General features: G+C 41.6%; 3 protein-coding genes across 4 annotated transcripts; all 3 read right to left on the bottom strand.

Annotated features, from left to right (window-relative positions):
* Positions 1-2,662: 2,662 nt before the first annotated feature.
* Positions 2,663-9,384, bottom strand: LOC118099438 (phospholipase ABHD3). The gene is made up of 9 exons (XM_035144060.2): positions 9,027-9,384; positions 8,040-8,200; positions 7,739-7,921; positions 7,471-7,516; positions 6,580-6,692; positions 6,271-6,444; positions 6,131-6,179; positions 5,278-5,443; positions 2,663-5,164 (listed from the first exon to the last, which is right to left on the bottom strand). The coding sequence occupies exons 1-9, from the start codon at positions 9,144-9,146 to the stop codon at positions 4,974-4,976; spliced, it is 1,203 nt and encodes a 400-aa protein (XP_034999951.1). The 5' UTR covers positions 9,147-9,384; the 3' UTR covers positions 2,663-4,973.
* Positions 9,385-10,412: 1,028 nt separating this feature from the next.
* On the bottom strand, positions 10,413-13,035 carry ctsbb (cathepsin Bb). The gene is made up of 9 exons (XM_035144178.1): positions 12,913-13,035; positions 12,663-12,748; positions 12,371-12,485; positions 11,822-11,937; positions 11,645-11,730; positions 11,421-11,564; positions 11,216-11,332; positions 10,625-10,753; positions 10,413-10,489 (listed from the first exon to the last, which is right to left on the bottom strand). Exons 1-9 carry the CDS (start codon positions 13,033-13,035, stop codon positions 10,413-10,415), a joined length of 993 nt encoding a protein of 330 aa, XP_035000069.1.
* A 736-nt stretch (positions 13,036-13,771) lies between these two features.
* Positions 13,772-21,243, bottom strand: fdft1 (farnesyl-diphosphate farnesyltransferase 1). 2 transcript variants are annotated; one of them, XM_035144173.2, is made up of 8 exons: positions 21,051-21,243; positions 18,776-18,873; positions 17,262-17,445; positions 17,032-17,160; positions 16,220-16,411; positions 15,843-16,019; positions 15,484-15,636; positions 13,772-15,392 (listed from the first exon to the last, which is right to left on the bottom strand). In XM_035144173.2, the coding sequence occupies exons 1-8, from the start codon at positions 21,147-21,149 to the stop codon at positions 15,165-15,167; spliced, it is 1,260 nt and encodes a 419-aa protein (XP_035000064.1). In that variant the 5' UTR covers positions 21,150-21,243; the 3' UTR covers positions 13,772-15,164. The 2 variants fall into 2 exon arrangements, with proteins under 2 accessions (XP_035000064.1, XP_035000063.1); XM_035144172.2 differs by lacking the exon at positions 21,051-21,243 and having other exon boundaries at positions 18,776-19,200.
* Between the last annotated feature and the right edge of the window lie 752 nt (positions 21,244-21,995).

Below are 21,995 nucleotides of genomic sequence, written 5' to 3'. Positions count from 1 at the left end.
AAGTGTAGCTACAGCTGGATTCTCATAAGATGCTGTGTAACAGAAGCCTGTGCCTGGTGCGATCGTGCATTCATTCACGGCAGGTCAGAGTTTTTAGCACATGCAGAGCCTCGTCTTTTTTACTTGTTAAAATTGTGATTGCGATAACTTAAACACCACATACTTGAAAAAAAATATGTATTTCCCTGTTTGCAAGTGTTTAAAGCTGCACTTTTAACACTTGACAACATCTGGATCTGCAGCACAGACTCAACATAAAAGTGCCAGAAAACCTTTACATGACCCAACACCCGAATGATATGAATCAGTAGACTCACCTGCAGGCTGTGTGTGATCACCAGAGATGAGGAGTTCCTGCCCGAAGCCGCATGGATTCCAGAAGCTGAACAAATAAAATCTCCCTGGACTTCACTTTCGAGTTCCACTTTCAGTCGTACAGAAGTATTTTTGCTTCGTACATAAGCAACTCCTGCGACCTGCTTGACCCCCAGATTGACTAGAGACCGTGCACACCTGAGCAGACACCAACATGCAGCCACGTCTTCAGCATTGTCCTCCTCCTCCTCCTCCTCCTGCTGCTCTTCCTCGGCTTACACAGCCATGTCTGCTCTTCTCACATATATATGTTTTTCAGTTTTGTGCTCTCGCACTCTCAATTTTTCCTCTTCTTTCTCTAACTGTCAGTCTCAGCAGCTCCTGGTGTTGAATCATTAACTGTGACCCGCGGCTCCTCCCATCACACCAGGTAGAGGAACACAGACAGGAGGAGGAGGAGGAGGAGGAGGGGGAGGAAGAGGAGGATGGAGAATAGCTGAAGTTTGGTGGAAATACATTCAGCTCAGCTGACAGTGTTTGATTAAGTGTGATTTTGTTATAATAATAGGATAATAATAAACTTTATTTCAATAGTGCTTTACAAAATATGTGGGAATAAAACAACACAGATCAAAACCAGACAAAACAAATAATACAAAGAATTTACAATTTTTTTTTAAAGACATCCAATAAAACCAGTTAATAATCAGGCATTAAAAAGATAAGATAAGATGTATTATTGCACATACAGTATATTAACCATAATATGAGGCTAAAAGCTTTGCAATAACAATATCTTTTGAGCAATGATTTAAAAACGAGTCTAATCTCGAGTTCCAGAGCTTCGGGTCCCGAAGGTGGAAGCCTGGTTACCCCTCGTTACCAGCCTTGACTAATAAGTGTTGGATGGAAAATCCTATATTAAAGCTCAGAGCATAGGGAGTTAGTAGCTGTGTAATGTCACTGGGCACCAGACTGTGCTGAGCTTTAAAAGTTATTAAAAGATTCTTACAATCAATCCTAAATTTAACTGGGTGTAAATGAACGTATACATCTGGTGTTTAAATGTGAGCAGCGGTGTTCTGCACCAGCTGAAGCCAAGACACTGTGGATTGACTGGTACATGTAAATATTCAAGTATTGTTCAAGTATTGTTCAAGTATTCAGGATGTGTTTTCTCTCAAAAATCAAAGCGTATTTAGTTATTTATGTTTTGAAAGACACTGATTTCTGTGATATTCAGCAGTGATTAATTATTTTCTGTCGACATAGAAGAGAGGTACTTGAGAGAATCCTCCCATCCCATGTCTGGGACACTTGGCCTTGGTAGCGCAACTTTAGGTGTTATTTTGATTAATATCTGTTTTTTAAAAGCTCTTATTTTCATAAATCTAACTCTACAAGTTGTTTTAGAGTCTGTGTATCACTGTAACAGCCACTGACACAGAGTTGAGACTTGTGGCTGCTACACGCCAAATTTGTGTGTCTGGGTAACAAGTTAAAGTGGGTAAGTAAACAGTGTGAATCTTTCATCAGTGTAAATCTCTGTAAAATGACTGAAAGGTGAAGTGAAGCCATTACGGATTTGGTTTTTGGAAAAAAGCAACAGGTAAAGCTGTGGGAAATGATCAAAGCTGAGACAAAGCAGACTCACAGATTTCATCTACCAGAGTTGGAAAGTGTGTTTTTCTTTTCTTTTTCCACAGACTAAACACGGCTGGACGTTTTCCAGGCTGAATGACATGAATCTAAATGAGGCTGAAGGGTTAGCATTGTGACAGAGGGCGTGGGCCTTTATTGTCCACGGTTAATTATTGATACGTCGTCTGGTTAATCAACGACATTAATGACCCCACCGCTCCGAGATAAAAGGGCTCTGGTTTCAGCGGCGGAGCTGAAGGGGAAGTCGAGTGTTAAGACATTTTTCCATTAGTAGCAATATGGTGATAAACAAACCCAGGATTAAGTGTTGCTATTGATCACAGCCACAGAACTCTTTACAATTGCTTCAGTTAAATTCAGTATTCAGCTGGAATTAAAATGAATTTTTTATTTCAATTCTTTTTTTTTTTCATTTGTTTTTTACTTTTAATTTAATTTGAACATTTATTTGAACTTTTACTGGTATTTTTTATTTTTTTATTTCTATATTTTTATGGGGAAAGTGCTCATTGATCAGAAATAAAATAATATGACCCATCATATATAATAATAAATATCCATGTGGTCTGTTATCTAGACCAGTTCAATGCAAACCATCCAAACTAACTGTACAGCGAACACATTAATACTGCACCCAATAAACATTTGATAAAACAAACAAAAGAAAACCATTAATCAAACAAAGTATATTTATCATTCTTTAATTCAAGTCTAATTCAGGAACCAATCAGATAATGTCCAAAAGTCTTTGTTCACAGACTTTGTAAAAACAGAACTAATACTGGAAAATAAAACATCCACAAATACACAGCAGTTCAATAAAGTGATCATAGTTTATATCTGCAAATAAATGGTGAGCTAATAAATGTTAAATTCAGTGAAACCACAACAGCAACACTATCTGCCACAATCTTCATTTGTTCATGAGCCATAATTAAAAACACTTCTACATCAAAGTCGAGTCAGAAAAAACTGCAGCTCTTCTGTGAATTTTGTAAAATAATGAACATGTGGACTGAAAGTGGTGATAATCCTTCATCTGTCACTCAATCCTCCAAACAATAATGTGCGAAAAGGACGAAAGAAAAAGCAATTTAAACACACAGAGGAAAATAATACCTATAAATACCACAAAGAGAAGTATTAGTTTGTACTGCATACTTTACATTGCAGGGGAGCATATATACCGCAAAAGCATGTAAACACATACAATACTTTACTTATGTGTCTGACATTTAAAATTAAATATGCAAATGCTAAACTTATAAGTGCGTGAGTACTTTCTTCATAGGTGTCAACAAGGCCTCACCCTGGGATGAGGTCGTGTCAAAGCTCAACCGAACCACAGAGAAAAAATCCAAAGATGCCACAGAGGAAAATTCCTGTAACAACTGTTGATCACTTTTATTTTTATGTATAAGAATTTTGAATTATTTTCACCTCAAACACGTCTGCTCATAATCCAAGGAGTGTGTGAGTAGAACAATTAGAACAGTAATTATCGGGACATTTGATTATTGAATCTACTGTTATATTCTTGCATTTATAACTGAATCAATTTTTGCTGCTATTTGTGTCTCCAAATATTTGATAAAGTTGACTGTTTGCATTTAAGATTCTTATGTTGAGAAATCTTACTGAAAATCTTTTTATCGTGTGTGGTTAAGTAAGTTTCAACAACAAAGGCTCTTGTTGGTTGGTCTTGACTCTAAAATTAATATTTCCTTACATTAAAAGCATATTTGCTTGAATATATTTCATTTATAGATTTTATAAGGACGCTTTCATTAACTTGGGTGTTTAATAGTATTTATATGAACAGGCCAGTGAATGTGTTAGTGAGGAAGAATTTGTGAAGAAGACACTTGGCAGCTGGATGAAGCTCCTTCGTCTAAACCTCTTTGTTATAGGATTCTATTTCTGTTCAAATCAGACAGTATATTAACCCTTAACCACTTAAATGTAGAGACTTTTTAATGAGAGCTGAGCAGGACTGCTGTACCTGCCAGTCAAGCACACTGCTCAGATTTCTTTTCCTTGGAAGTTCGTGTCTCGACTTTGGAGCTTAAAAGTTGTCGATGTTTGTGGCCTCTTGGGATAGTGATTTATTTTCTTATCTTTCTTACTCCCAGCTTCTTAAATCATGTTTCTATTGTACCTCCATCTCCTCTTACAGTCTCAGCTGTGTTTCTCCCTTCAGGGTTTTTGATCCTTCATTCTAACCAACGTCTCTGACTAATAGTCTGTGAGCAGCTCAGATTCTCCCCATTGCTGCATGTTTCCAATGTTAAAATGCATTCATGGTGCCTCTGCGATGTGGTTGAGCTTTGATACATCCTCATCCAGATGTGAGGCTTTGTCAGTGACACAGCTCTGACTTCAATGTCCGTTTGTCAGGGTTTGTTGCATTAGATGCAATATACCCCCCTTGTTTTCCAGTGGAGACTTACAGCTCTAGCAACTGAGCAGCAACCAGGATTACCCCTGGGGTCTGGAATGAAGTGTATGTAAAGTATGCACAAAGGCCTGAAAGACGTATAATCCTCCTGTCCCACACTTCAAAGAAAACAAATCTTGCAAAATCCAAAGAAGCAAAAGAATCCAACAACAACACGTCTCTATTACTACACATTCAAATCATTTCTATTGAAATAACATTTCCAAATCACTAAACATGGATTCGTTTTGTTTGTTTGTAGAACCTCAATTTAGTTACCAGATTTCTTTGTTACCTGATGAGACATCCAATTTTTGAGGAGGTAGATTAGTTGCATCGAGGTCACATGATTGTACAATACAGTTGGTCATTTTCAGTGTAAAGGTGAAGGAGACGCAACTTGTCTGTGGCAGAACAAAAGAGCAACGCATTTCTGTGCATCGCTCCTCTACTGCTGTAACGCCACCGACTTTGTATTCTTCGCAGTGGAAAGTTATCGTGTTATCCGATCGGGCTCAGAGTACGTACTGGAGGGGAATGATCATCAGCTCGTCTGCCTCTACTTGATGCAACAGGCTTTGTTGATGTCCCTCGGGTGCTCGAAGGCGGCGTGGACGAACTGGCTGAAAAGCCGCTCCATGTAGTTCTCACCGCGGGGGAACAAACCCTGCAGGAAGGCGATGTGGCCACCGTGAGCCGTCAACAGCAGCGCGACGTTCGGCAGGTCCTGGACTATCGACAGTGGGAATGCTGTGAGGAAGAAAATACAAAATCTGACCTCAAAACTAGCGGTTAGCACGATGCACTGAACTTACATTTATTCAAGCGTGTAAAAATCTCTTCTCCTCGCGCTGTCCACTCACTACTTTGAGGAGAGAAGGGGTCGTCAGCGGCATTGAGACACAGGATGGGGACTGCTGTGTTGTGGAGCTTCTTGTCTGGGCTGGCGTCCAGGTAGTAGTCCTCACAAGATTTATATCCGAAAAGCAAAGAGGTGAAGCGTTCGTCAAACTCACGGATCGTCTGTGACTGGAAGAGAGACGGTGGGAATCAGACGAGGGAGGAGAAACACGGCAGAGATGAGAAACTATGACACAGGCCGTGTTTACATAATCACACCATCACGAGGCTTATCCTGGTTTTGGAAATGGTGTTTAAATGGAATATTGAGAAATCTGGTTCTTCATATCCACATATACATGTATCCAGACTACTTGTGATTGTGTGCTGTCTGTGCAGGCACCTGTGATGTTTAATGTTACCATGGTTACAGCCTACAGGGAATTTTGATTCCTGTATCGTCGTGACTATTAAAAATGAGGCCAATTTGGCTGATAGCGGGTTTCGCTCCATTAAAAGCCAACACAGCGTTGCCGATTTGGCTTATTCATCTTATTGTCAGCAATGGAATTCAAGAGGTACAGCAAATATTAAACATGTCCTCCACCAGGATGCAAAGGATGAAGATATGGAGGCCTGACTGGTGGGATCGGAATACTATGTATACATGTATCAGTATCCTGGTAATTTTCGGAGTACTCTATGTAGTAAAATCGTGTTTCTCAAAACCAGGATAAGGGCTTCTCCAGGTGACTGAAATCAGGATATGATGTTTACATGCTTAAACACAAAAACTGGACCAAAGCCGATAATAACCAGGATATTAGTGTGCATGTAAACGCAGTCAGAGAGGTGACTGTGAAAAGGAGAGCGTACCTTCAGGACGTGGTCCAAATCCACCACTTTCTCCAGAATCTTCCTGTGCCTGCGAGAAACCGAAAGAACACCGGAGTCAGCGTTGCAGAATGGTAAAAAAAGAATTCAAAAAATTTGCGGAAAACCGCAACCGATCTGACCTGGTGATGAGACCACACAGGACAGACGTGAGGTACTTGTTGAAGAGCAGCCAGTTGAGTGGTTCTTCCATAGAGACGGAGGATTTCTGCGCATCCCACGGGACGGAAACGGTGAAGCCCGCCACCAGCCCCGACTCCGAGCGCTTGCGGCCCAGGTAGTTTAACAACAACATGCTTTCAGAGGGTGGAAGAAAAATAACTTAGGAAATTAAAGGGAAGAGGAAGACTTTAGTTAAAGGGCAGAGAAAATAATATATAATAACGTTTTTCAGATAAATGCAAGACATTTGAAAGATTACACCAACTCACCCTCCCATCGACACTCCGGTGCCAAGCACAGGGGCTTGAGGGAGGAGTCCTTTGACGTGTTGCACCACATGCTCGAGATCTGAGGTGTTGGCTGCACAGTAGGTGAGAGGTGTCTGAAGCAGGAGGACAGAGGTTGTCAACAAAAATAATTACTTCTGTCAGTACTTTCCAACTGCCCATCTGTAGCATTTAAAACCCCATTTGTTCATACTGAAAATGTAAATATATAAAAGTGTCATAATATAATCACACACAATATATATATATATTTAAGAATAAAAACAGAGTCCTAAATCAGCTAAAAATGTAATTTCTCAAACACGAGCAAATAGTGCATTTGTGCTGATTAACACATTTAGTGCGGTAATGAGTATTCCCAGCAGCAGGGCTTTTTTAAGTTTCAATAAAAATAACCTACAAGTTTAGGACCTGTACTTTGATTCATCCTCAGAAAATAAGTTTTCAAATGTGGCTCATTAATGTGTTTCCAATCATTTTTGAACAGTGGAGATCTACACAGAGAAATAAGATCAGGCTTAATGTCCCAAGGTCTAGGCTTGAAATAGAGGTGAGCAGGCCTTTGGCTGCCCCTAATCTGTGGAATCAGCTAATCTATTTATATATGAACCGCTAAGACCGTGAAACATTTAAATCATTGCTTAAGACCCACTTCCTCTTACTGCAGTTCAATTTGAATTGAGTTTGAGATCTTGATTCTGGCTGCTCTAACCAACCCAAAATATTTTTTCCCTGCATCTTATATTAAATCTTTCATATTTACAGGTCAAATCTATTTCCAAATTGGAGCAAACAAACTCTAAACCTTGAAGCTACTTGACAAACAGAGTCTGTTAACATGACGATAACTCATTATGTAATCATCGTTCTTACCAACAACTCTTCTCCTGCGACCCCTCTGTTGTTGAAGACTACACATCTAGAGAAGAAAATGTCAATGAAAACAGGACCAGCAAAGTAGATTCCACTCAGTCAGGGTCATGTAAGTTCACTGCTTTAAAATCAAACTGGTGTGTGACTTCCAGAAGATATATTTCAGTTTATAATTACGGAATAAAAAATGTTTGGTTCTGATTTTGGCCACACAGGGAAATAATTGAATCCCTTCCAACAGGAGGGCGATGGGGAGCACACAGCTGACCTGTAGCCACGGCGGGTGGCCTGGCTGATGGTGTGGAGCACGTAGGGCTGCTTGCTGTTCCCTGCCAGGCCCGGGAGGATCAGTATTGTGGGGCGGGTAGAGGATTCTGGGTAGGACGCACTGGCGTGATTGTCTACCCAGTCCAGCGAAATCTGACCGCCATCACCTGTACGGATCAGCTCACTGAGGGACGGGGGGAGAGGACAGAGGCAGAGAGATTGAAAAGGCCTGAACTTGAAAAACAATCATATAGATGTGTGATTCCACCAGTAAGAGAAAGATACTGGGAGACTCATCTTACTTGCGATACGTGACGTGGGGTCTGGATTTGAGGACGGAACAGACCAGGGTTTGGAAGCGGCCTCCCCAGCACCACGGCGTGGGACTGAAGCGCTCGGACACCACAGGACAGTGCTTGTGGAGGAATGCACTGAACGCCTCACTACAAACCAGAGCTGGTGTCTGAGCCAGAGACACAAGAGGCATGTCATGAAAACCTGTATAACTGTTACTATGTATATATACATACAACTATTTGCATTTTCAAAACGTTCCAAACCTAACAATAACATTACATTAGACTACAGCTATGTTACCTTGTGTTATCAAGTATCAATTATGTGTTATACAACATTTATGGATGTTTAATGTTCATCAACACTTAAAAATATCCTTATGATGGTGTTATAGCGCATTATAAACCATCTATGGATTGTTTATATTCTACAATATTATTATTTCAATTTTTTAATTTGAGCTGAAAGTTGAATTTTATCGACGTAAAGCTCTGTGCTGCCTGATCATGAAGAACTTAAATGAAATGAGAAATAAAAATATATTAAAAAATGCACAAAAATATTTGAGTGAAATACAATAAAACTAAATAAAATATAAAATAAAAATGTATTGAAATTAAATTGAATTTAAATAAGAAAAATAAAGTGAAATGCTGCATAACAAATATTTAATTCAAATATGAAAAGAAAGCACAAAGTAAAAATTTAAAAAATATAAATAAGAAAATTTAAGCCAAAAGCTGTGGAATAAAATATAAATTAAATAAGAAAAATAAAGCAATTTAAGGTCAAATTTATTACGATTTAAATAAAAAAAACTAAGCAAAATATAGTAAAATAAAATAACAAATTGAGCAGAATACAAGTATTATCTAACTAAGTAAATTATAAAAATAACTTGAAGCCACAGAGGATGATATTATAAAACAGAATGAGACAACTACAGGATGATGAAACACACAATGAGGCGGTTGTGGAGCCGAGGCACCGACCTGACACTGGCGGCCCCACAGATAGTACAGAGCGGCCGTGAGGGAGCAGATGAACACGGTGGAAGGTCTGGAGACACACTCCCAGTATAATCTCCACATATCCAAGTGGGATAACAACATGGTGACGACCTGCTGGGATCTGTCTGCACGGGGACCGGAGAGAAGCGCAACCTGCCTTCTTCATCACCGGCAGCCGAACAGCAAGATGTCCCGCTGCTCTTCCTCCCCCTAGGAACGGATACAGAGCCGGTGAGAAGCTCCTCTCGGCGGTGTTTGTCCCCCGGCAGTAGGCGGTCCTCCGGCGGACACGGTTCCTGCTTCCTCCCGTGACCGCAGATCGTCCGTTCGGACCATAGACCAATGACAAATGTCCAGCTCCGCCCCCTCCCTGCCCCCCACACAGGGGGACTACAAACATGGACGTCACCAAACAGGCATGCGCCTCTCTTCTTCTTTTTCATCCTCTATATTTTTGGGAGCATCAGCACTGCCCCGCCCCTTGTGTTTAATTCGGGTATTGCAGAAAGATCATTTTCAGTGTGTACATGCGTGACTCATATTATATTATATTATATTATATTACTACCCTTTACTGAAATACATTTTTCTATACGAACAATATTTTTTTCTGTGATGAAAGGTGTATATTATGTACATATTCTGTATTTTCTATTTATTCTTTTTTTATTATTATAGCTATTATTTTGACTCCTTTTATATTTTTATTGTCTTGTCTACCTCATTCTGACCTGTGTGCTGCTGTAACAAGGGACCCAACAGAACTCACATGTTTTGATTGGAGGATAATGTCACCTCTGTGATTCCTAGACATGGAAACAGAGTGAAAGCTCTCGTTTTAATGTATCATGATGGGTCCAGTCTAAATAAGCGTTGACCAGCCTTACAAGTCATTTTATTTTCCAAGGTTTGGTTATCAGTTTTGTTATAGTTGATTTCAAACATGGTCTAACTCTAAGCTCTAACTCTAAAGATCATTTTTAGTGTTTCATTGTATCTCTTATTTGTTGAGATGGAGAACCTTTTTTTAAATTTTTTTACAGTCCTTATGTTTCTATTTCCCTGAGCTTCATCTTTCAGGAAGTGCTGCCTCTGTGCAGCTTTTATAATTACCTCCATTATAATTAACCACTACCATGATGAAACACGGGAGCCATTACAACAAATTACATTTTACATATAAGCTCATTTAAAACATCTCACTCATGTCTTTTTAGATTTCCTTGAACTTTTATTTCTAACTCTTTGGATTACCTTATACTACTGTACAACTCATGTGAAAAAAAATTGAATAATAAAAGCACGAGATCAATATAACGGTTTATTTAGAACAACAAGGTCTTCCTCAGTAGCCAGGACTCATTGTGTCTAGTTGAGTGGGATTCCTGTCACCACCTCTGACTCAATGCCACACTCGTCATTTCCTCGCTTGATCTTGAAGAAACCTGAAATTACAAGACACAAAAAAAATGTTATTCAAAATCTTATGTCTCTCTCACCACATTCCCAGATATTTACACATCGGCGTGTTCTGCACGAGAAAGAATATGTGACAGAGAAAATGTGACATGTTGTCGTACCTTTGTCTCCCCAGTCACTGTTCCAGGAGTTGGCAGCCAGCCAGTAGGGCGTCCCGTTCTCCTGCCCCCAGCCGAGGATCTTGATGGCATGACCACCAAGCATTTCCCCTGTCACATGCTGATACACACCTACAGTAATAAAAAATACAATAAAAATGCTAAACATTAACATCAGAGGATCAGAGGAGTTATGTTTTTTTCATATCTCAACGTAATTTACTTAAAGGTCCAGTGTGTAAGATTAAGGTGAAAGGAATCTGTTGTCAGAAATTGAATATAAAATAATCCTACTGATGTTCTTACTAGTGTGTAATTATCTAAATTGTAAGAATTGTTGTTTTCTTTAACCTAGAATGAGCCCTTTATATTTACGTCGAGGCCGTTCCTCTCAACGGAGGCCGCCATGTTTTTTACAGTATCCCAGACTGGACAAACTTAACACCTTTTGAGTTTTTAGGACAACCGAAGGCTACCTTCATGAATGCAAAGTATAAGCAAAAGATTTACCATCACTACATAATACAGGTTCATGTTAACATGTTGGCAGGGTAGAAGTGTGTGTGCGTACATTATACATAGAATAAGCCTCACCAGTCTTATACAGCAGAAAGTCGGCATACACAGAGAAAGCTGCCTCCACAGGCCCGTTGTTGTACAGCTCGGTCATGATCTGCTCCTGCTGGGAGGGGACGCTGTACGTGCGTTTCCCTGAAAAAACAAGACAGACTCTCTTCAAAGTTGAAAATGTTATATAAAATAGAGTGTGGGAGAATTTCTTTTATTTAAATGTTAATACCAAAGTGTTTGTCTTTCGGGTAGGAGGGTGAGTATCCATCGATGCACATCTCTTGACACTTGGGAGTCTCCTGTTCCCCCTGACATGGAGGACGAGTTCCATTCACATGATGCTCACAGGGAGCGAGGGAGTAGGGCCTGCAGCCTTTCAACACACAACACCACAGTCAGTCTCAGTTCAGTCTGTCCGAGCAGTTTTGTGAACCCGTTTCCGTGCACACTTACCGACTTTAGAGCCGTACAGGCCTCCTGTCACGAGTCCTGTTTTTCCCCAGAATTCCCAGGCAGCAGAGGGAAAACCACCGAAACAGCTACGACCAACAAAAACACCACATGCGTTGCTCGGTGTTACTCTTGAAAGACCATAATTACACTGGGTTTATTTGTTCAACAGACACTCACCCCATGCCACAATCATCACAGCAGGAAAGCAGATCTTCAGCTGAGATCTCCACAGAGATCTGACCGCTGCTGTGGATACATAACCTGTCGGACATCGCCTCAGCTGCCCCGAAGGCCTGGGAGACATTTAAAAAAGGAACGCCTGTATTATTGATGACCTCCTCTTGGCCCCTTTACGGCCTCTTCTTTGTTACCTCTGCCAAGGAGGTTATATTGTCATTATTTGTATGTTATCAGGATTTGGCAAACACTACGGATCAGATTTCCAAGAGATTTGGTGGCACAGATCCAGAGAAAGGTACAAATCCTGGATTATTTTTTTCCACTTTCTTTAACACTGTAGGATAGACTATTTTTTTTCACCTTTTCATAATTTTCCCAGAGAATCATTGATGGATCTTCATGAAACATGACGATATCTCTGAGTGTGTGAAATTTGGTGCCGTTTGATTGAATTTAAGGCGACTGTTGGGGCTTGGTATGCACTCTACAAAATGCCATTCTAGGTCTGCACTGTTAAATCTTTATATCATAATCCGCCAGTCTCACCCAGCAGGATCCACAAGAGCCCTGGTCTCTGATCTGTTGGAGGGTGGGACAGTTGGGCCACTGCTGACGTGGATCAAAGTTGTCTGGAAGCTGGAAGTTTTCAATATTATGAGCCCTGTGAACGAGAGAGGACGAGTCACTGAAGCACTGCAGATAAAGACCAACCTGCTGACTCTCACCTGCTTGGACATGTGAGAGACTACACACACACACACACACACACACACACACACACACACACACACACACACACACACACACACACACACGGCCTGTGGTAGTACAAACTTACACCTCTGGCAGCTTGGGTCCGTTCAGTATGGTCCCACACAGTCCCTTCACATAGCTGATGTCAGCGTTATGGAAGTTCTGTCCGGCCTGGAGCAAAAGACCATTGTTCACATCAAATAACCATCAAGTCTTCTTTTTGATTGAAATCTGCAACTCCTCCATTTCATATAGCAGCTGCAACAGTTGCAGAGGTCACCAGAAATCCAGCAAATACCCTGAAGTATATGATCGGACATTTGAGGTGATCTCACCGTCCACGTGGTGTTGGCCTTGTTAATGAAGTCGACCATGTCAGAGGAGAGCGGGCTGAGGTGAGGCCGGGACCAGGAGACTGAGACAGTCGCCAGCACACAGAGGAGGACAAGTCGATGCATCCTGCGACACAGGAGATTTAAAAATAAACCCCTAATTCTGAAAAGTCAAATATTGCAACGCTGACTTATGAAATCAGATTACTACTAAAATCTGTTGCAAATAATTCACCTTTTCAACTCATAAAACTATCACAAAATCTAAATTTGAAGTATATTTGTTAATAATAAAATACATCAAGCCAAGTATACGCAACATTAAATTCTAAAATAAATATTACATGAACACCAATTATCATCTCAACATTTACCTGTGTTGTTTCTTTCCTCGTCTGATGCTCTTCTTCTGTGCAGTTCCTTCTCCTCACTGAACAAATCACCTTTCCTCTTCCGCGTTTTTACTTCTCTCCTTTTTACAAGCCACTCGTTATATAATCACATGTCTGAGTTATGGATTCATCGTCAGTTTAAATCTCATGTGACCAACAAACTGTTATCCAAAGGTTAACAGGTGCCGTTTAAACTTACGACAATGATTACAAAAACTAAATGTCATTATAACTCACTTTATAACAAAATCATCCCTGTTAATTGTTTTGTTTAATGTGTTTTTCCTATTGCTGCACACATACACAGAAATAAAACCACAAATCAAAGCATCTAATAATATATGAACTTTGAACCTGCTGCTGTATAATAGAAACAATAATTTTACAGTGTAGAATATATAACATCGAGGTCAGTCCACTAAAATCCACCAGCTGTAAACGTGTTTTCTGCACAATCAACTTTCAGGCCATAATTTCAACTCTTTATTTGTTCAAATATATACAAATCAAAGTTTCACATTACATAGCAATGTTTGTAGCTCTCCTTTGGTTCGGTGCAAGGTTTCTGTGTGCCGGCCTTTCTACTCACCAAAGCTGCTTTAAGGACACTTCAGCTATAGCAGTCTCAATATGCGTTTCTCTCTCACATATCATCAAAGACATTATATTTGTTCAATACAATTCACACCAACAGTCTGACGAAGCCACCTCAGAATTATACTGTTCTTCTTCTTCCTTTTCTTCCTCCTATTACAAAGTACCTGGAGCAGAACGAGCAAAGACAGAAGAGTGTTGGGATGCTACACACATCTACGCAGCACATACACACAGTGCTAATGAGAGAAGTGCACTGCTGTAACAGTTAAAGAGTTTCTCCTACAGAAACATAAGTGGAATATTAAAGAAGACATATTATGGTTTTTCAGTGTTTCTTTCCTCCAGTGTGTTTTTCATATGTTTGTTAAAAAGTTTAAAAAGTCTTGGTAAAGGAAACTTCTCTCTCCCAACAAAAACACCGAAGCTTCTAAAACACTTCGTTGATAGTCTGACATTTGCATAATAATGCACGCTAGGGCTCTTCCTCTATAATCCCATTCGAATTTCTAAAAAATCCAGGTAAAGCAAGAGCGACATTTATCCTACCAGGCGTTTCAGACAGAGGCTAAAGAGAGGAGCTGCCGTAATGGACAGTATGAGGAAAGTTTCCTAAACATTAGAGCATGTAAACCTATTCAAGTATTAACCCTGAATATGAGCATGATATGTCTCCTTTAAGCTCACATTGATTTGATATTAAAAATAGGATTTGAGGGAGTTATTAAAATACAACTTGATGAAGGTTGGTGACTGCGATTATTAAATCCTAAAATAGGCAGTGTCGTGTTTAGCATATTTAAACATTTCATTCAAAAGAGAAAATATGAAATATTATATGAAATATTCACATATGCTCAATAATTTCAATCAATCCAAACAATGGGTCAAAATGTTTTTTAAGTATTCCAAAAAAAGAGGAAACACATGATCAGCGTAAACATGAAATGATGATAAAACACCCCTGAATTGTTTCAATGTGCCATTTATGCTGGTGAATATAACCACACAACACTGTGTGTGATAATGAATCCAGATGCAGGAGGACGACGACAAATCACCGTCAAACCTAATGAGACCAGTCTGCTACAAGAGCGCCCCCTGCAGTCTACGTGTGTCCATGGTCCTGTGACGGCCATATCAACGAGGAGAAAGTGAGGGAAAAGGTGCGTCGGAGTCCTCGAGTGAGAGGAGAGCCAGACCTCTAGAGTGGGCAGAGGGGGTTTCTGAGTCTGTAGCACCCACAGGGAAGGTGAGGGGGAAGGGGTTTCACTGTCCCTGCATGTTGCCGGTGCCCTGGGCCTGTGCCGCAGTGGTGCTGAGGTACTGCCAGCTGAGGGCGGCCAGCAGCATGGCGGCGGACAGGTACATAGGCGACAGGTGGTGGGTCCTGGAGGGGAGGGTGGACTGCGACAGCGCGGACTTCTCTCGGATCAGAGCCAGGATGTGCAGGGTCTTGTCCCGTGACGGGTCGGTGAGGGAGACCTTCTGTAAGATCTGCCGAGAGGAGAGAACGAGGGTGAAAATCGGGTTTAGGTGTGTTGAAATGAAACGTTAGCAGAGGATACAGAAACGGCAACACACCCACCTCCTGGCTGTGCTGGCTGATGATGGTGTGCACAGCTCTCATGTTGGTGGCCTCCATCATGAGGGTGACAGCCTGTCCCTTCCTGATCTTTACCACTCCCTGGAACACCATGGGGTTGTTGTAGCATTTTGATAATGTAGCTATCGCCATCACCTGGAAATTGTATAAGGCATTTGGTTTTCCAATTTACAAAGAAAAGAAAGCACAAGATTACAATACTCTTAGTTTTAACCCTACAAGGAATTGTATCTTATTAAAGTCCATCTTGGCAAAGTTTTACAGATTTACTGATTGAGTTTTTTTTGGCAGCGCTGAGAGCTCATAGCACAAAAGGATCTGTGAGTGACATCAGTCAATACCTGTGGAATAGCACAGAAATTGAAGACGCTCTGGTTGCGCAGCCGCGACAGGTAGGCGATAACATCTGGGACGTGTCGCAGGGCATCGGTGACCAGCAGGTTGAGACACGACAGAGCCGACTCCAGCTTGTCCGGCTGGGCCAGGTCCTCAAGACGAACGGCAAACTGACTCCAAGCCTGCAAAGGGACACGAGGACGCAGGTGGTCAATTTTAATTTACTCTGGTGCTTTAACAGGACAATCTTTTACTCATGACAGAAAATTGAGAATACTCAAAAAATCAAAGACTCAATCTGCCCAAGACTGTTGTGTGACAACGTAAAAGGTCACACACACATACAAACACTCTCATATCAGACTCAAGGACAGGCTCCTACCTCTTGTGGCCAGAAGGCTCGTCCCACTTGCGTGTCCTCCAGATAGTCCCGGATGATGTTGGTCTTCTGGAGGAACAGGCCCATGGAGTTGGCCAGCTCGGTGTCCTGCCCCACCTCAGGGTCCTCCAGCTGGGACGCAGAGAAGAGCTGAGACAGGCCAATGCCGACCAGCCCGGCCACATAGTGGCAATACTGCACAGAGGAAAATAGAGTTCTACAGTTGTATCATGCACAACAAACAAACTATCAGAGACATGTTGAATCTATATTGGGCTAAAAGGACGCTGCTTTGCACAGTGTGAGGTGTATGGGAAGAATATTATTAATGCAGAATAGAGCTGCTAAACAAGTGTGCAAGTGTGTAAGCATCAAATTATCATATATGGTCATAAATATTTTTGTTTATTAACACTCTTTTTCTTTTTAGGTTTATAGTGCTGCAAGCAAACAACAACCTGAAGAAACAAAGATCGTAGTTTAATCCAAGTTTCTTTTGGATCTCTATTTATTTCTATCGTCATGGGCTCTATTAAATGTATTTGCATTTATATTTCCATTTATATTGATGTGTTTTTGTTCTTGCTCTTGCCCATTTGCTTGTTTGTCAGTAGGATTACACAAAAACTACTGAACAGATTTCCACGAAATTTAGTGGAAGAATGGGATCTGAGCCAGATCCTTTAACATTGCAAGATTATTTTTATGTTTTCACCAATTTCCCAGGGAGTAATTCATGTATGGGCTCTGCTCAGCGCCATTCTAGTTATTATTGCTATTCTCCTAATATACAGTAACACAAGGCTAACCCTCACCTGGTCCCACTCCTTCATGGATCCCACTTTCTTCTCCAGGAACTCGGCCATTCCCACTCCCATACGTTGGCAGATATCGGAGATGACGTCTCTGTATTCCTGAGCAAGGTTTCTGAATTCCAGTGATATCTGGATGGAAAGGACACAAGAAGATTTTAGTCAAAAGAACCTTGAGTACCTGTTGCACCTGCGTACTACCCTTCTGTGTGGGACCATGCAGAACCACTGACCGTGGGGAAATCCTCCAGGACCTGCCGATCTTTCTCCTGGCTCTCGTTGAAGCACCACTCGTCCTGGTACAGGAAGGTGTGGAAATTATTCAGCATGGGGACTTTCTTGTCCAGGGGGATGCTCATGTCATCTTCCACTGTGTCCAGCGCTCGCAGCACCAAGTAGAAAATACAAACTGCATGTCTGGATGGCAGAGAGAGGAGGGAGGACACAGAGTCAGCGTGGAGTTGTGTGTGTGGGAGCTGGCTGAAAAGCTGCCTCGTCACTGATTTACTAAATGACAAAAATAACAGTCATGACTCGGGGGTCAAAGCTCAGAGATCAGGTTAGCCTAACTGTAGAAGATTCCGAGGATATTTAAAGTACACACACACACACACACTCACTAAAGATGTGTGTTTACAAACAGCTGTCATTTCTTTTCTGACAGTTCTGACCTGAAGAGGGAGCTTAAATTAGAAACAGCAGCAGCAGCAGAGTTATCTGTCTGCAACATTATCAGTTTCCTGCGGCAGGTTACAAGGAGGATTTTAACGTAATTTGTTATTAATGTCTTTGTGTTACTGCATGCAGGAGGCCGGACATGACGTATACATTCTGCTGCAGGAATAATGTGTTTTTATTTAGGACCTTATCGCCAAAAGCTCTCGAATCCGGACTTCAGTGCAAATCTGAAAGCAGCTTTATAAATAAATGAAGCCTCCTTCTGCAAAATCTTTTCTTTTGAAACCTGTTACACGGCACACAATTATCATTGGAATGGTAGAATGGAGCTGACATGTATATGAGGAAGCAAAACTGCTACAAAAAGCTAATATTTCCTGTTTCACTATTGAACTTTTGGGAATTGTTGGATGTTGGTAGATCAGATGAAGCTATCTGAAAACATTGCTGCATAGATTTTCATTTTATAGATCATAATTAAACGACACAAAGACATAGTTTGAACTGAAGTGAAGAAACTGCTTCATTGTTGTGACATAGCACCTAAACACATCTCCATAGATCAGAGATCAGATCTTATCCTGCAACAACAAGCAAAACCAACAGAGTGGACACGAGACTGCTGATGTGCATTTGATTTGTTGTCATTTGAATAATACTCAAGTCCTTTAAAAAAAACAAATTGGCCCTTTCATGACCTGCAGAGCATTTAGAATAACTGACTCCACAGTCTGTAGTCGAACTGGTATGTTATCTTTCTACAAAATGTGTTCGAGTTTAGGCCATTGTTAAATCACTCTAGGGAGCAAGGAAACCCTCCACAGGAAATACTATCAGTTCTTTTATGGACTGTTTCTATGAGGGTAAAGCAGGACACATGCAAAAATAAACAACAACTGGATTGAATTCAAGGAAGTGTGCAGCTGATAGTAGTTTCCACTGCAGATACTATTCTTCTCCACATGTATATTTTGCACAGGAAGCTGCTGCAGCCTGCGCACTAGAGGACAACATGCCTGCAGACACACCCCTCCTGCCCCTCACCTGGACTAACCCCCTGTTTACCCACCTCAGCTCCCCGTCCAGCGCCTGGATCACGGCCGCGAAGCTCCGGCTGGTTTGGTTCAGGTACAGGTAGCAGGTCCGCAGACTGTCGCTCATGGACTCCTGGCAGGAGAGACAGAAGAAGGCGCTGTGTCGGTAAAAGCTGGCGGCTCTCACGGCGCTGGAGGGGCGGGCGGCCTCCTGCAGGCCGCGCTCCCCGAGCCTCCAGCCCGGCAGCAGGGACCGCGGAGCGGACCCACCGCAGCCGCGCGGCGCCACCGACAGAGAGCGCTTGAACACGGCCAGGGAGACGGGACACTTGTAGCCAGCTCCGGCCATGGGAGCGAACACAGCCTGCAGCAGCAGCAGCTACCAGACGACTGGGGCCATGGTGAGATACAAACATGAAGTCCATGCAGAGGACACGGGAGCGGGGGGGGGGGCGGCGACGTACAAATGTTTTTGGGAGGACGTCAGGGTGAAGGAAACAGGCGCTCCACTGATCTACAAACCCTGTGTACCTGAAGCGTGTGTGTGCAGAGCGTTTGTAGATCTGATGTTGTGATTGCACGGCTCCTCCTCCCACTTCGACCCAAAACATGACCGTCACCTTCCTCACTGTTTACTAACCGGGTCCATGTCTGTGTAACACGGATTGATCACAATATACGTTACTGCTTTAAACAAAGTTAGATTATAGTTCATAAAGTGTTTTAAAGTGGAAAAGTCAGACTTAAATGACATAAGGCCTTGTTATATGCTTATTAGCTAATGTTTTATCTTGGTAATTGGGCAAAAGTAGATAAATAAGTAAAAGTGATAATAGAAAATGATAAATAAGTTTAGGGGAACTATTGTATTCTGGTTGCCACTGACCAGAAAGTGCATGAATTATAAAAACTGCTATTTACTTCTATCGTTAATATAGAATAAATCATAACAACACTGTAGAAAGTAATCAGATGATCTCTAGGCCTGTATCAAAGTGTGTGCTGCAGATAGAGGAAGTGTAATGTGCTGACATCTGGTGGCCCACAGTGGGAAAGACAGTAGGACGTACAGGAGTTGTTATTATACAAATGAATGATAGTAATAATAAAAAGTATAGATAAGTTTAGGGGAACTTGTGTATTCTTGTGTACTTGTGCGAGGCCTGAAAGTTTGTAAAATCTTTTATCTCATGTTGGTGCTCACAAACCTACAAAATTTGCGTTTAACCACTCATAACAACACAATGGGAGTGAGTGTTGAAATACACATGTTGTTTACACATGTGTCTGAGACAGTTTGTTACTGCCACACTACAACTCTACTGTTATACAACTTGAGGCAATGCTATATCCCAAAGTGACATTTATCATGATAATTATCAATATCAACCAATATTTTTATCTTGAGGTTCCTTTTTGGCCATACTATGCTTTTGGCCTTATTGCGCAGCTTCATAAGATTCACTTATACAGACTGTATGCTAGTGACCATGAATAACCACGACCACCCACTCCACCACATACTGGACTGTGTGTGTGTGTGTGTGTGTGTGTGTGTGTGTGTGTCTGTGTGTGTGTGTGTGTGTGTGTGTATGTGTGTAACCCAGGGTTTAGATGGTTATGATGATAATCTCATATCCGTGTTAGCAGGGTCACGTCCTCTTTCCACTCCACTATGGTAAGCTTGATCTTATAGTTTTTACATTTGAGCTTAGTGTGTTATGTGCCTGATACCTTGCTGATCTCTCTCTCTCTCTCTCTCTCTCTCTCTCTCTCTCTCTCTCTCTCTCTCTCTCTCTCTCTCTCTATTGCTTATCACTTAGTCAACTGTGATGTGGCCTATCAAAGTAAGAGCCTGGTTAAAACTTGGACACACCAGCAGTGTCTGCAGAGGCCCTGTCTCTCTGAGGGTCACATTGCTGTTTTAAATAGTGAGATTATCCGTCAAACATGCGCACAGCATCCCCCCCCAAGCTCATTACATAACACAAATCCCAAGTCAATGGTCACCTCTGTCTTTGTGAGTGTGAGCCAGCACAGGAGTGACACCACAGATCTGATTTGACTTTAAGCCCGGTGATCTGACTCTGTCTGTGGTTGAGGAGCGGAAGTGAGCAGCAGTCAGAGCCAATCCATTTACACTGCAGCCTGAGCTAAGCATGTGCAGATCTGCTGCACATGGTTCCAGTGATAATGTCCATGCTGTGCACACCGAGAACACCATGTCCCGCATGATCCGTGAGACAAATGCAACCACGCATCTTGTCCCAGCGCGTGCATGTGTACATCATTCATACAGCGGTTACTCACATAATCCAACTTCGGCATGACGGTCGTGCATCCCCCCATCTTGAACTTGAACAGGTTGAACAGTTCCTCCGGGTGACCCAGTGACTTCAGGATGTCCATGATGCTGCGGGTGTCTCAGGTGTTTCTCTGTCAAGTCGCAGTGTCCATGAACGGAGGAGCTGCAGCGGCAGACACCGGAGCAACACACGGTCACAAGAGCTCGTCAGATCGACTGACGCCCCTGATTGGTCGGAGAGTCATGGGCTTAGGCCTCGGCGTCCAATGGGCGGCCAGAGCGTCTGGTGTGATGCCCCGCCCCGGCCGGCTGTCAACAAACCGCGGGCTCTGATTGGTCAGTGATGTTATCCATGGAGGATACATACCTGCTCAATGAAATAATATCTCACATTATAAATAATATAAAGAATGAAGGGATGATACCTGTTAGCTGTGTTCACACTGAATGAGATAGTTCATTGGATGTTTTTAAAGCGTATGGAGATTTATAATTCTTTACAAGAACATGTGTTTTTAAAAAAGTAGAAAGTTGACTGTTATTCAGTCAAAGTCAACTTTATTGTCAATTCTGACATATGTGCAGGACATAGAAAAGTTTTAAATGCAGTTTCTCTCCGATGTAAACATATAAGTAGACAGAACATATAAGTATGCAACATATTAAGTACATTAATATGTATATACATGGTCTATTATTATGAATATACCAACTGCATGGACACTGTGAGTTACACTAACACACATATCCAGGAGTTGTTGAACGTAGGCTACTGGACATGATTGTGTTTCTGTTTTTTTATATATTTACATATTTTTATTGAGAGTCCTCCAAAAATTAATCTTTGATCTTCCACATTATTAAACTCATTTTTTCCACATGTATATGATCTAAATAGTAAAACTTACAATAACAAAACAGTGCCTGCAAATAAGAACAAATAAGTAAGA

This window comes from Hippoglossus stenolepis, chromosome 20 (assembly GCF_022539355.2).
Source record: "Hippoglossus stenolepis isolate QCI-W04-F060 chromosome 20, HSTE1.2, whole genome shotgun sequence".
Taxonomy (NCBI): Eukaryota; Metazoa; Chordata; class Actinopteri; order Pleuronectiformes; family Pleuronectidae; genus Hippoglossus; species Hippoglossus stenolepis.
The sequence above is the reverse complement of the archived record's forward strand: the minus strand, read 5'-3'. Positions and strand labels throughout refer to the sequence as shown.